The 16,165-nt window shown below is 31.4% G+C and overlaps 1 protein-coding gene across 1 annotated transcript in view; it reads left to right on the forward strand.

The window, feature by feature from the left end:
• The first annotated feature begins 1,485 nt into the window (after positions 1 to 1,485).
• The window catches only part of LOC118194999 (cell adhesion molecule 1-like), a 308,441-nt gene continuing 293,761 nt past the window's right edge, over positions 1,486 to 16,165 (forward strand). Inside the window, exon 1 of the mRNA XM_085816246.1 lies at positions 1,486 to 1,617. Coding sequence (XP_085672372.1) covers positions 1,569 to 1,617 — 49 coding nt within the window. The 5' untranslated portion in view covers positions 1,486 to 1,568. The remainder of the gene's footprint in view (positions 1,618 to 16,165) is intronic.

A 16,165-nucleotide genomic window follows, 5' to 3' on the forward strand; every position in this document is an offset into this window, starting at 1 on the left:
GCCGGATCCGGCCCGCGGACCGGCTTTTGCCCACCTCTGGTCTATACCAAGGATAATGTCTACAAGATAAAGGTGATTTCTACTGAAGACATACAAACAGGCATTACTGTAGTCTTCTACCTTATCACAAAGCAGGACCGGAATACTGTTTGTATAAGCTTTACAAAACCTGGACAATGTGTCTGTTTATGACAATTAAAATTTATTACTGTACTGTGTAGTTTCGTTTTACGAACACTATAATAATGCGCACATCATATGCGGACACCTGTATATTTCTTCTCACAGACAGTTAAATGAGAAAATATCAACTTGAATCTGAAAAATGACATTTTATAAACTAATTTCTTCTTAGTTTTAGGTAGTTCTATTTCTTGCAACAACAGTAAATTATTCATATGGCATTATTAAAACATTATAATGAAGGTTGGTGTTTTAAAGAGCTTAGCTGTATTTTTCAGATATAAAACATTTTATAAGCACTATGTTTCGATTTCTCTTAATGTTGTAAATTGTCTTATGCACAAAGCGTAGAATGTGTAGAAATCTAATTACAACGAAGTTCTTTAAAATGATATTTTTACCGAGAAAAGAAAGATTGTAGTTGTTTGTGAAGTGAATGAATGACCTAAACACCAAAAGGATGCAAATTTATCCTCATTAAATGATTCGAAAGAAGAGGTAAACATGCTCTGTATAGGGATTTCGGCTCTGATTTTGGCTTAACAAAAAAAAAAAAAAAAAAAAAAAAAAATAATAATAATAATACAGTGCCATTCGAAAAAAGTTCAAATAAAAAACTGAAACTTACACAAGAAAGGATGCAATCAATTTTTAACAAATTCCGACTTATCATAATTCTTAATTCGACTGGTCAGAAATTCTCAAACAATGAACTCAAAGTTCTGTTGAAAACAAATACTCTAATTATCTAATTATTCTCAGAAAACCAAATTTTTAGTCTATTAAGCTCAAGCCTGGAGAGCAAGCTGATATTCAGAAAAAATTTCTCCTTTTTCTCTCAAAAATGAATAAACAAGCAAAAGTTTGATTTATAAGATAAATAATAAAACAATACCGATTAAAGAACTTCATGTCACTAAAAATTATTAAAAGTTAATAAAATCTAAAATAAATTAAATGTTAAAACGGATATTATTTCCCTTCTCAATAATGAATCGAATACTTTTATCATTTTTGCTCGGAATTTACGTAAAGTTCTCCTACAGCAAAGCAAATGAAATTGCATTAAAAAGGACTTTATTTAGTCATTACCAACGTCTTGCTATTATAGGAATTTTCTTTCACGTTCCAACTTTTCAGCGGACGAGTGAGCGCTTTCAATATGATTTCCGTTTTCGTCTCTTTGCTGAGTGAATTTAAATACTTTTATCGCTCTTCAAACTTTTCCGATTGCTACTAATCGATTGAGTTCGGAGAATGTTCACCAGGTGGCGCTGAATCGGGACTTGTTGGAAGCGGCATAAAACGAGAAGACTATAATAGACTTTCCGAGTCGCCAGAAGTTGCAGAATTTGGTGCACATGGAGTAGCTTATACAGATCGCTATGCTAGGGGTCTCAGCTGTAACGCGGCTCTGGATAATATTAGGAAAAGGTAATTCACATTTCACACTTTATAGTTAGTCACTAGCGGGTTGAAATTCTGTCAGCTAGGCAACAGTTTTACAATTAGAAATGAAACTATACACGTCAAGGAATTTTATAATATTTTAAGTGAAATATCACATATAATAACTTTAATAAAATTTAAAAGAATATGAAGCTTAGAATTTGAAAATGCCAAGTTATTATGTGAATATTTAATGGCATCTAAAGTGTCAAATGCGCAAATTTGATCGAAATTCTTTGTCATATTTAGGGTTGTAGACTGTTTTGTAAGGTATAAAACTGTATTTAGAATAGGTAATTACGTTTCATACTTTTTATTTAATCACTCCAGTCTTATTACACCACTGCGCAATTTTGTTTTTCTAATTAAAAACTCTTGAAGATTTGACAAAATCGTTAAAAAATTTTGTTCTGCAAAATTTAAAGAAGAAAAAATGCCGTCAAGTAAGGTAAATTATTTACTATAATAAATTTATTAAAGTATTGAATTTATAAACATATTTCTGTTTACTTATTACCAACATATTTATAATATGTATATGAAGATATCTTTTGCAAACTTTCGAATTGTGGTGATACGAAGTTCTTAGAAAAACGAGGTATATTTTTAAACGTTTCCCAGAATTTAGAACTTTCGCTATGCAAATTGAATTCAAGTTTAAAGAAATATTTTTCAGTTAATGTAAAATATTTTATTTGGAAAAAATTCTGAAATTAAAAACAAGCACTGCAAAATACGAAGCAATAATTTCAGTACTTGTAAGAACTTTCTAAGTAGTAACATTACATATTAGAAATTGAAATTTGTTCTAAAGCAGAAATTTTCCCGGCTGATATGCTGAAGTATTATTATACTTTTTCATATCTGCCGAAAATGATTTAAATTATTTTTATAGCAAAAACTAACAAATACAAATTAAATGCTGTCTCAAAGATCGCTAACCCAAGTTGTGCTCATGTTTTTATGGTTATGTATTTTAAATTGTTTATTAATCTATAGTTTTATAAATAATATTATGCCGAGAAAAACTAGGAAAGATATTTTCACTTAATTTCGCTTTCAAAATTCACTTATTAAATTATTTACGTTTGTAGTTTATTCTTTTAATTGCAAAAAAGAGAAAACGTTTTAAGCGAATCCAATATTTGGAAAATACATATAAAGAAATTTGAATTAAAACGTTTTTACGGCAATAAACTGTAAGCATCATATATTTGTGTAGTAATTCGAAGCTACTTCGTGGTATAGCATTTACCATACAGTAATTATAAAATATAATTTCATACAGTATTCCATTTATATTTCTGTGCAAAAAACAGAACTTCGACCCAAGGAATTACTTGAAAGCATTTAGAAATTGGTTTTTAAGAAAAATTAGGATCCTAAAACAAAATAAAAACGACTTTGTTTGATCAACTAGTATCTTAGTTCTTGGGATTCAGTGCGTCCGCTGAAAGGGATAAATTTATTCTTCTGAGGGAAGATTTTGAGCGAGGAAAGGTTCGAGAAAAAAATCTTGAATTGGATAAATGAAATGTTTTTATTAGATTTATTAGAAACATTAAAAAACAATAATATTAATTTATCCTATACAATATGGTTGTAATTCTGACAAATTTATGTATATACATATAGTAGCTTGCTTAAAGATATAATATTTTTGTTTTTTGCTTTAAAGTTCCAACAATTTTAAAACTCTTTCATAAATGGAAGGAAATTCATAAAACTTCAAGAAAAGTTAATTTTTTTCCTTTTACGATTTTATTATTTGTTTTTCTAAACATATGTTTTATGTAATAATAGAGAGAACTTTTAGTTCTATCTATTTAAATGTATTTGCTGATATAAATGTGTAAATATGTATTGTTTTCGAAAAACGGAAAATAAATCACACGTATTATCTTTCAAAACTGAAATATTGTATTTATTTTTTTATGAATCAGAGAAATTAACTAAATATTTATGATCTAAAGATTTACTTAGATAAGTGAAACATTAAAACACAATAATATTAGTTTATCCTATACAATATCGTTGTAAGTCTGACAAATTTACGCATATAGATATTGTAACTTGCTTAAAGGTATAATATTTTTGTTTTCTGCGTTAAAGTTCCAACAAGTTTAAAACTCTTTCATAAACGGAAAGAAATGTTAGGTAACTTCAAGATAGATAGTTAATTTCTTTTTCCTTTTAAGATTTTATTTATTGGTTTTCTAAACGTATGTTTTATGTAATAATAGATATAACTTTTAATTCTGTCTATGTGTTTTAATGTGTTTACTGATAAAAGTTTTAAATATACATTGTTTTCGAAAAACGAGAGATAAATCATACGTATTACTATGATCTTTCAAAACTGAAACATAGTATTTATTTTTTATTATTGAAATATTGTATTTATGTTTTATGAATTATATACATTAAATAAATATTTATGTACTAAAGGTTTACTTAGATGAGCGAATGTTTAAAATATTTTTCCATGCCTATTGTAGTGTCTTATGAGGTCTTCTGTACTGCGTCAAAAGTTCTGTTTTTTAAAAATATATTCAGATTTATGTTTCAACAATGATTTCAAAACACAAAGATGTTTTACTAAAATGAGAATTAATGTGTCCCAGTTAACATTCAGTAGCACAAAATATTTCCTCTGAATATAAAATAAATTCTAAGAACATAAGACTATTAAATGCAAAGTCTTAAAATGGTTTAACATTGCCACTTAAAATATTTTTCTTTAGTATAAATCTAAATACGTTTATTTATATACAAAAATTTATAAGGCTTATGTTTTAAATTTAGCTGGAAGACTAAGTATTTTTATTTTATTCATAAAACTGCATCTATTTACATTTTCTTCAGACATCTACTTCTGGATTTTCTCGAAGCATTACATCGATAATTCCTCACAATTTTTGTTTCATTCTGACTTTGATATCCTTTTTCAATCTTAATAGTCTTGATAAAAGTAATCTCTCTTTTTCTTACTCACTTCGCTAAATCTTCGCTAATAAAATGGAAAAGGTATTTTCAGTATTTTTCCATCAATATACCTAGGGTAAAACATTCTCTCTAAAACTTTCAAAAGAAGTTAAAGCCTCTTTTTAATTTTATTCATAAAATGTATTATCCGACAGCTTTTTCGGATGGTTACTGTCATCACATACGGATACAAAAATCCTTTTTGAAATATATGTCGGATAAATCAGGGGGCTTCTTTTTGAAAACGTTTGAACAAATGCATAAGTACTTGAAGTACTTCATTTCGTAATAATTAGATAAAGAGCTTTAAAATAACCAACGAAGTCGCAGAAATATTTCTCTCTGTTAATAAGAATTTGAACAAAATACTTCGGCATTCAGATACTAAGTATCTTATCTGCCAGTATTTCAACTTACAGTTTTTATCATTTATTATACTATGCTCAAAAGAAACAAAGGAATTTACTATATTCTCCTTATGAATGGCATACTATACTCCTCAACTCAAAATTATTTATGTAATCTATGTGATAAATATCTCTAATTTTCATGACTTGAGATGTTTCGAGTGATCAGAGATATCGGACATGTTTTTTGACAACTTCTAAAGAAAGGTGTGCAGAAAGGTCAATAAAAATTGCTATTCTATTGCTTAAGTTCAAGGCTAATGTTTTTATCAAACTATCGGCTGTCGTTGTTACAAATGTATTATATTTTTCTGTTTGTCACCTAATGCATAAATATATTGAAACTATGTTTGCTTTTAAATTTCTCTCCCTTCGGTTTGGAGTCTAGGATTTCAACAGTAACATGGACTAATAAAATTATTTTATCGTCATTAAATTACGAATTAGTTAGTTATTAATTGCTATTACTTCTGCTAGGTCATTAATTTGATGCAAATTCATACACATATGGTAGATGTACAAGATTTTTGTTTGTGGTAAGATATATTTTCTACAGATTTCAATATTAGTATAGTCAATATTAGTCATGCTCCGTCTGGTTTTCATTTTCCCTCCACCCACTAGTCCCCACGACCCATTTTCAAAATCGCTACGCACATCCCTCACAAGTCTTCCGTCTGTCCGAAGAAAAATTTCTCGAAAGGGGTTTTTGCTGAAAGGGAATTTTACAAGATTCCTGTCATATAGCTGTAGCCACCTTGGTGATTAATGAGCGGTCGCACCGGAAATAGATCTAAATATCTGAAGAAAATATACAAGTGCACTTTTGCATTGGTGGGAACAATACTGGCCTTTTACGCAGCAAACTTTGGTTCAACTCCAAGGTAATTTACCTTCAACGACACTGATCTTGCCTACTAGCTAACCAAAACTGCTTCGCAAAAAACATTTCCGGGAATCTTTGCTTCCAGCAAATCTGATAGGTTGATCTAAGAGAAGACCAAACACTTTTACAAGACTTACAAAATGCCTTAGGTAAGTATCGCTGAGCGGAGCTGCTTCGGCTGAAAAACATCCCATTCAAATTAGTGCTGGGAAAAGTTTCTATGAAAATTTCTCATAGTGTCGTTATATGTGATAATTCCATTATTTGCAGATGACGCCGCGAGACAACAACAGCAAAGCGAAATAACAGACAGCTGTCTACGTATATTTTTTTACGTTTCAAAAGAGTTTCTTACCATGCAAGTATCAAAACTGTTCTGTAACAGTATTTCATCTTTAACTGGCTGGAAATATGGTTACATAGTCTAATATTTTAAACGTTTGAAGTATTGATATTAATGTCACATTTTCTTTACAGAGAAGGTTTCTAAATAATAAGACGTTTGCTGATAATGCTGCATAATACTGCTAAATTTAGCTACTGCATAATACTACTCAGATTACTACTACTACATACATACTACTACTGCTATATATATACTACTACTCACACTACTAACTCATACTGCTACTGCATAATACAGTATTATGCAGTATTATATACTCTACTACTGCTAATACTGCAGTATAACGTACTACTACTCATACCACTACTGCTAATACTCATACTACTACTGCATAATATTATATTATGGAATATTACATACACTATATTATAGTTATACATATGCTATATTATGCAGTATTAGCATAATACTGAATACTGCACAATTTTACATGGAACCTTACCCAGAATTCGAACCCAGATCTGTGAGTAAGCAGCTGCTTTCACTAACTAATATACACTGTGCAAAAATTAAGGACGAAGTCGAAAAATTAGCATATCAGCTGAACGAAGAGGCAGATCGGACAGAAAGACCAATCAGGAGATTAAGTAAGGTGATGTACGGTAGCACATGCGCAGATATGCAGGTAGACGTAATGGGGGACTGTCTGAGTAGTATAAAGCATGTTGTAGGTGTAAGATCAGTATTTCTGGCAAAGAGATTGCATGCCGTATAGCAGTTAAAATCACACCGAGTTGCTGCCTCAGCGAGAAATGGCGAATAATCAGTCTGTTAGACGACATCTGGATGCTTTTACCCGAGGTCGCATCATTGGGAAGTTGGAGGAAGGCCGCAGTGTGACAAGTGTGGCTGCAGAGTCCGGAATTGCTCACAATTGCTCACAGCATCGTTTCACGATTTTGGAGACAATTTCAAGGTATAGGAACAGCTATCCGGGGGTTTAGTACTGGTCGTCCAAGAGGAACCACACCCGCAGATGACCGGTATATTGCCTTACAGGCCAGAAGAAACAGGCGGAAGACAGCGGGAGAAATCGCTAGACACACGACACAGGCGACTGGACGACCGATATCGCGTTTTACCGTGGCCAGAAGACTGCACGGTGGTGGTCTGTTTGCACGACGCCCTGTACGGTGTGTACCTCTAACGCCTGCCCATCGGAGAAGGCGTTCTCTGTGGTCCCGGGAACACCGGAATTGGAGAGACAATGAATGGGGACGAGTACTCTTTACAGATGAGAACAGATTCAGTCTGAGTAGCGATTCTCATCGCATACTCATCTGGAGAGAGAGGGGAAGCCGCAATCATCCCTCGAACATCATTGAAAGGGACAGGTATGGAGGTGGCGGTGTTCTCGTTTGGGAAGGCATCATGCTTGGTAGTCGTACAGACCTTCACATCTTCGACGCAGGTTCAGTCAACGGGACCCGTTATTGTAACGAGATTCTTCTTCCATGTGTGCGTCTTTTTAGAGGCTCTATGGGTCCGCAGTTCCTTTTCTTGGACGACAATGCACCATGTCATCGCACAGTAGCTGCCGAACAACTTTTAGAGAATGAGGATACTGAACGTATGGACTGGCCGGCACGATCTCCGGATCTCAATCCCATCGAGCATGTATGGGATTTTCTAGGCAAACGCTTAGCAGCTCGTACCTTACCACGAGTAACGATTCCGGAGCTTCGATTGGCACTGCAGGACGAATGGGCAGCAATGCCTCAACAACTCATTGACACCCTCATTCTCAGCATGGGCAGACGCTGTGAAACCTGCCTAGCAGTCATGGGAGATCATATCCCCAATTAAAGCCCGGATGTTTCTTGCTGGACACCCATCACAGGGATGTTTCGGCCTTCAGTCGCATTGCACTCCATGCTACGTTTTCAATAAAGCTCCTTTTTATCCCTCTGATTTCTCTTTTAGTAAGTGTTGCTTACATTACTCATGTCCTTACGTATTGGGGATCTTACGGTATTAAATGTGTTGATTTGGAAAGCGTTTGTACAAAGTTATATTGAAAAAAACTGTCTCGTCCTTAATTTTTGCACACCAGTGTATTGACGTGACATGCAGCTCAACGGAAGCTAAAATTGATTCACTTTATTATTACAGCGATATGCTGAGTTTTTTACGTAATTCATATTCTCAAATCCGTTCTATGTTTGAAGCACAGTTTATAAAGTAAGGTAATTCAGAATAAATTATTAACAGAAACATTCATAAAAATATTTCTTTTACTATAAATTTCAGCATTAATCTTAAAAAATTAAATTTACCATTTTATTTTTTGTGTCATTGTTGAAATGTGTACTAATACTCTTGCATGGACACACACACATGCATTGCGAAAAAAATACAGTGAACATGTTCAGAGAAATTTCGCGAAGAATCAATAACTGGAATTAGAAATCTCTCCCTAGGACCAAAAGAAAAATATCATCTTTTAAAAAGCTAGTTGTTTAGTTCTCCTACTTCAGCTTCACTTTCGCAAACAACTCACGAAACCTTGGTCATAAAAATAGGAGTTTTTAGTTAGTGAAGTGAATTGATGATTAAGGATTTAAAAAAAGCAATAATTCCTCTGAGGTTTTGTGAGAAAATATATTTTCAGCCTGTAGGAACTGAAAATAACCTGTTATAATTTCCTTCTGAAACTTGTTTACAGTGTCACTTCGAAATATTCTTCAGCGTTAGCAATTATTTCTGAATGTCTATCTCACAAAATAAGAAACAATGAAAATAGTAATCATAGATTTATCTGATAAATTATGTTATGAGTTTTATCTATCCCAAACTCCCTAGTTAAATCGTAGAATAATTAAGCCATTCTAATTTAACATAGCAGGCAGTTTGAAAACTCATTGAAAAAGATAGAATATGGCAATAGAATTATCCTCATAAAACTATGAACATTTTCCAATGAAGTAAATTCACAGTTTTAATAATTATTGCTCTCACTAACACACTCATTTTTCTACGTTGTCTGAATATTTTGAAGGCTGTTTACCACCACCAAAGCTGTAATGTTGTAATTTATCTAGTGTATATGGATATTGTTTTCCGGAATGTTTTTAATTTTCTAAATCTCATGTCTGTGTAATAAAACATATTCAAAATTTGTAATAAGACTATTCACAAGTGTTTGTGACAAACCGTTCATTTACTAAAGGAAACAGGCTAAGGAAAAAGACCATTGGAATTATTATGGTGTATCCTAACTGCAGCTTGAAATATGAGCTTCAGGAGGGGGCTAAAGCGCGAATTCTAGACGAAGCAAAAGCATTGAGAAGATGCCTAATAGACTAGAAAGATAGAGTGAACGAAAGTAGCCATTTCAATAATTGCAATTAAGCAGTGCATTTAGAAGTATTTTTTTAAAAACATGTACTAATATAATTTCAAAAATAATGATACGTGCCACATACATTGCGACAATAATGTGCAAATAAATGTATACAGGTAAAAGCGTGAAAGAGAGAGAGAAAACTGAGTATCCGATTTACATAATGTATTAATTATGGTAATGCTATAAATATGTATAAAACATTTGCATGGAAACAGTAATATTTTGCTCTGAAAGGTATCAACTATTAATAAATCGGGTCATATTTTCTAAAGTTATTTATTTCCTATTACTTTTAAAATTCTTAAAATATACTGTTCTTCAAATTAAATTTAATAATAAGTACATTAGATCTAAAGATGTCTCAAATTCTTACGTTCAAATGACAGAAAAGCTGAAGACAGAACCTGAAACTTTTGTGGCTTATTCAGCAGAATATTCTTGCGTAGTAAATAAAATTTTCTGTAACTAAATCTTAGGCTAGAATTCGAGCTTGTAATATTTTTCAACTCCTAAATGCAAGGGAAATTCATGCGAATTATACATGATTTTCGGAAAGAGGATGTGCATTTGAAATTTCTGAATAGCATATAAGGAAACAAAATTCATAATATTCACTGTTAATGTGTAGAGAAAATCTATTTTTTTATAACTTGCACTTTTTTAGATTAAGAATTTTAGCATAATTTTTAAACAAAATGTCTTACAAAAATCGATAGTGTAGCATCACTGTATAAAGAGGAAGAAGTTTATTAAAAATGTATTTTAAAAAAAAAATCCACTTTTTCCTTTACATCATTTAATGGTTCATTCGTGACATTTTTGTATATTTCATTTAAAAAATATGGTAATTATGTTGAAATTTTCTATCTATATTTTAATAAATATACCATTATGATACATATTTGCTTGTTTTGTGTAACTATTTAATATGAATAAGTCGAAGTATGTTAAAATGTACATAAAAGACTTTATGTACATTTTAAATTCATTATATCACGTACATGTTTCATGTAAATTTCCAAATATCTCTCTAAAGGCACAATATAGTTCTTTTGGGCTAAATAAGATTGTAGTATTTATTTTTTGCAGTTTTGGTATTTTCCAGAAAGTATAATGACTTAGTTTCCTACTTTAGGTTTTTCTAAAGTTCATTTTTATTAAATCTCTTCCTGAGTAGTAGTAGAGTCCCACAAACTCGGCATAATGTGGGTTGATTGTCAAGTTTCCGAAAATTCGAGTTTTACGGTATAAAGGGTAAGATTTTCAGAACTCTTAATATTTAACACATCCAAAACCTAAATCCATGGTAAAATTTTAAAACTTACCCTTTCGTCCAGTCTCTTGAAGGCCTCTAGTTTGATTTCCATTGTCATGTTCGTCTGTTTTTTTTCCCCGAACGATATTTCCACTTCACAGAATATCAAAAGTTCCCAAAAATATGTAACACTTATATGCCTGGATGTGAACTCAGGAACGATACCCGTTGCTATAAGATGCACTTACAAAACTTCACAAGTCTTCTAACGTTTCGCAAGAATAGAAAGAAATGTGAGCCAGCGGCCAGCCGCTACTTGACTTTCTTCATATTCTCGAAAGAAGCAAACGGCTTCGTCAAGTATATCCTGAAATTTGTTAGGCAGTTCTAAGAATCAATGGTACAATGCGAAAACGGCGAAAATTGCAGGAAAAGAATACTCAAATCTTTAAACCGAATAAGAAGGACATACGCAAAAATAATAATTATATGTACTCTATGTAATATTTGCTGTGTTTGGCCTAGATATATCTTAAAAAAGGTCCAAAAAAGTTGTCGAGTTATACGGAATGTCGATATAATCGGGAATCGAGTTTGCGGGACTCTACTGTAAATTGCTGCTGAAATATTTATTTTTAAGCGATCTGAATCTGTAATAAATAGATTTACATTGCTTTGACATGAAACTATATAATGGTGAAAGGCTATTATTTATGTGTTCTTCAGACAAGTATTTTTAATTAGAACCTTATAACACACGATTATTTCTATCGGAAAACTTAAATAAAGCATAGCAACTAACACTAGTTATTATAATGAAAAAAGATAGCTAGATTAAATATCGCTTGAAGCATTAGCCGTAGACTCATAGTATAATGAGTCTACGGCTCATTATACTATTAGAATTTAATATGTAAATTCTCATATTTAGAGAGTTAATAATTCATTTAATAGAAATGTAAAAAATATTTACTAAGCTAGGCGTTTTAAACTGGAAATACTTATGTAAACGGATACTTTTTAAGTTTGGTTTGGTTCATTTGATTATGCCTAAGCACTCGAGAACTATCTGCCTAAAAGGAAGGATACCTTCATGGAGAACTTTCTGGCCGAAACTGGATCGCATACACATTACACATGGGGTAAACTAAAAAAAATGCTAATGTAGACAGCCTATTCGCTGGGATTCCAACCCCGGAAAGAACTTCCAGTATTCAGCGATTTCGACCGTTCGGCCGCTGATGGGACAGATACGTTTTCGAAAAAATAAAAGTAATTCGTGAAATTAAAATTATTACATGGATTTAATAGGAAATACTACAGCAATAAAATGCAATAAAGAATGCTACTCAAGCTAAAAAGAAGTCCAAATTCACATAATTACTCTAACTATTTTAATTAATTAAAATTTTATATATATCTTAATTAAATAAAATCTCAGTTAATCTATAAATACCTTAATTAAATAATTAATTAATTAAATTTTTTTGCATCGATATACAAATATTGCTAAAAGTGAGTTAATATTCCTGTACTTTTGACAACAGAACTAAACGGCAGAACCTAACTAAAATATTTATTTCAAACTATAATACGATTAAACTTTAGCAAAAACCAGCAACCTGTAATTACAGCGTCTCGTAAATTTAAGTACATTTAAATACATTAAATGCACACTAATTAACTCGAATTCAGGCTCTGCAAGCTAAGAAATATACAATTACTCACCAAAAACGCAAATCGACATCTATGTGAATGTCTCTCGGGGTGAACAACTTTCTGAAATTGCCACAACTCTATCTCTTCTTCCTTTAACTACAAATTTCCTTCCTATTAAAATTGTACCTGATTTTTTTTGTAGATGGCCAATTAAAGAGAAAAAGAAAATAAAGAAATAAATTAATATAAAAATAAAGTACAAAAGCAACACTGCTACCATTACAAAAGCAGCTAATAATAATGAACATCAGAATTTTGATGTTAGAAAACTTTTCATAAATTATCTATTATTTAGGATAAAATATAAATAGACGTGACTAGTTTGGATTTGAAGCTAGTAGTCTCTTGAAACTAACTTTGAATAAATTTAAACGAATTCAGGAGAACGTGTTTTAAATTATTATTTAAAAAATGCTAACTTTTGAAATGTTTTTTAATTATTGAAATTTTTAATTTATATAGCCTCTACATCGATGCTTTTCGTCACTCCTTTCACCACCTAAAAGTAGTTTAAGTCAAATTATTCTGAGAGTTTTTCTTAGGGCAATTTTAGAGGCATACATCTTTAAAAATTTCTTTTATAAAAATATTTATAGACTTAAAAATAGAGCTTTCTCTGGAGATGGCTTTCATTAAAAAGAGAAGTTAAGTATATTATCATATTTGACACATTTTTAATTCCATATTTAAAAAAATGCTCCATCTTTTTATTTTATTATGAAATGTTACTAAAATATACTCATTAAAATGCTGAACATCTTACATTATGTTTATCACATTTTTTGCTCTGATGAAATTTGAATATTGATTAAATTGACAATTTTTTCTGGTTAAAAATATTTATGTCCTATTAACATGATTTTCTTTCTTCTTAATTTACATTCTAATTTGATTGGGATGCAAATTAGCTGAATTTAAACCATTCAAGTTATTCAAAGATATCTCTTAATGAATTTGTTACATATGAAATCATTGAAAGGGTATATTCTCTGCTATGAGAAAATTACATTTAAAGCATTTTAACGAACTCTTCTATAACTTCTTGAAGTTTGTTCTATGCTAGGATAATCTTTCACATGCGCATAATGTCTGATTTTTATCTTGCAATAAAATTGCATTTATTTGCTTATTTCAAAAGCTAATAAAAAAGTTTTAGTGAAACAGTACTTTCTAACACCTGAAATCTGCTTGTATATTGAATTCTTGAAACAAAAGCAGCAACAATTATTTGTTCCTTCTTACATGTTATTGCCCAGACCCCTGTAACATCTCTCACATCTTATTTGAAAAGTTTTCTTACCAAGAAATAATTCCCTGTATTTCCGAGTTTCTGCTTATACGTTGTTCTTGTTATCCAGATAAAAGTCTTTCAATCCTCTCTTTCCTGTCAAAAGAAATATCTCAATTACATTTCTCTCTAGTTAACTGTAGTGAAAGTTCTGTAGTGAAGCTATCTTTCTGCTCAAGTTCGAGATATTTTTAAGAGCTAAACAAAGTGTATTTTACATTTAATATATTTAATCGAACAAAATCGGTAAATGTAAAATGACATCTAGTTTAAATTATTAGGTACTTCTTATTAGAAATGTCTAAACGAAAGTCTAGATATATATGGTATATCTGATGATATATATTATATATCTGATGACATATCTGAGATATATATGATATATCTGATAGTCTAGCTAGACTATCAGATATGATACACCACTTTTTCATTAGATAAGTGAGAAAATTTCTGTAGTTGCGTAGCAGCCTAATCTGGTGATCTCGCCATAAAAAACAAAAACCTAGTGTATATGGGCATGCATTCAGTATGTTCCTTGCCTATAATATATCTGAAGCTCATTAAAACATACTACCATGTTAAACGTAATTATAGGATACTGCCAGTTTTCGTATAATATAAAAAATTGTACTGCTGAATTGCCCTGGTAAACCGTTATTTTAAATTTTCATTTCATTGTTGAAAATAAACGTCTGTACAACATGCTTGAATAAACAGAAAATCAAATTCCGTCAGATAAGATTCTGTAACATCCTCCAAGCTCCTAATAAGGCTTCTGATGGTGTGCAATGCTTTAAATGGTCTATCAGTTTAGAAGGAATGTGAGAAGTAACACGTATGTGGAAATTTTAAAAAAGTTTGCTATTTTTCAGATAACTATGGTTTTTACCTTGCCATTTTCAACAAGATTAATCAACCTACCCCTATTCCGATACATTCAAATGTTTCTTCAACTTTTTCTCCGAGAACAGAATTTCCATCAATGTTTGAGTGGATCAGATTAATGACCATTGATAGTTTAACTCGCAATCAAATCTTGTCTAGCGAGCTGACCACATAGGCATTCTCGTGGTTTTTCCCAAGTGTAATATGAAGACGAGCCAGGTTTTCCTTAGAAAGCCTTCGAAGAATGTATTGAATCATCTCTCTAGGCAGATAGCCTTAGTCTGATTTTCCACTCTCAAATAATCCAAAGCCAAGTTGAGGGCAGAATAACTTCTGAAAGAAGTTAGTTATCTCGCTTCTGTTTCCTTTGAGTAAGGCGAGGACAGAAGATGTACAGAAACAATCCACTTGTACTTGATAAGTATTACTTGTATTTAAGGGTGTACTTGTATTTGTATTTAAGGAAGGGCTTTGGAAGGTGGTTTCTGAGCGTGTTATGCCCCACTTGAAGGCGACGTTGCTATTTTGAATAACTAGCGATTAGATTTCTACGTCGTTGAGCACTTCTACCATTGAGCTTGTTTACGCCGATTTCTACCAGCCTTCCTGTGGTTTAAATTACCTACGAGCCTTCCTGTGGTACCTATGAGCCGGTAAGCTAAACTTACTACATTTGAGTTCATCGTTACCCGTTTTGAGTTAATCCAGAAGCTCTAGCTTTGTGTACGCCCAAGTGTGGCCATCTGTGAAATAATATTGAGTGAATAAAAGATTATTTAAACCCTTCTGAATTTTTGTCGTCAATAAGTTAGTGTGATGTTATCGTTAGTTTATGCTACCTAAGAAATCCACATACTAAAACTTCATTTGTTTTAATGTGCTTGACAGTATTGACTAAATTTTAAGATTTATGAAAAAGGAATAAAGAACAAAATATAGCAAAATAAAAATAGGTTTGTTTTAGATATCAGAAATTCGCTCTTAGGTATAAGGATATCTATCATTTTAAACGGTCATCTAACCGTTATGATTTCGGGGAAACAGGTTTTATGTACCAGCTCGCTGAATATTTCACTGAAAGACATGCAGACTTTTATCTTTAAAATGTAAAATGTAAAATGACTTTAAAAACAAAAATAATATTTTATAAAAAGGTAATATCTTTTTTTGTGACTACGTAATGAAAACATTATATTTTGTTTCATTGAACCGTCTCTTCCACAGTGTTGGTAATGTTTTACTCAAAGGTTTCAACTTAATTTACGACATTTTTTAAAGAAAAATATATTCCTAAGATTAGTATTTAAAGAAATAAAGTCCATAGCCAACTATTTTGAATGGAGTGCATAATATTCA

Source organism: Stegodyphus dumicola, chromosome 1 (assembly GCF_044657685.1).
Source record: "Stegodyphus dumicola isolate Sdum_Otavi_A_Nest chromosome 1, ASM4465768v1".
NCBI lineage: Eukaryota > Metazoa > Arthropoda > Arachnida > Araneae > Eresidae > Stegodyphus > Stegodyphus dumicola.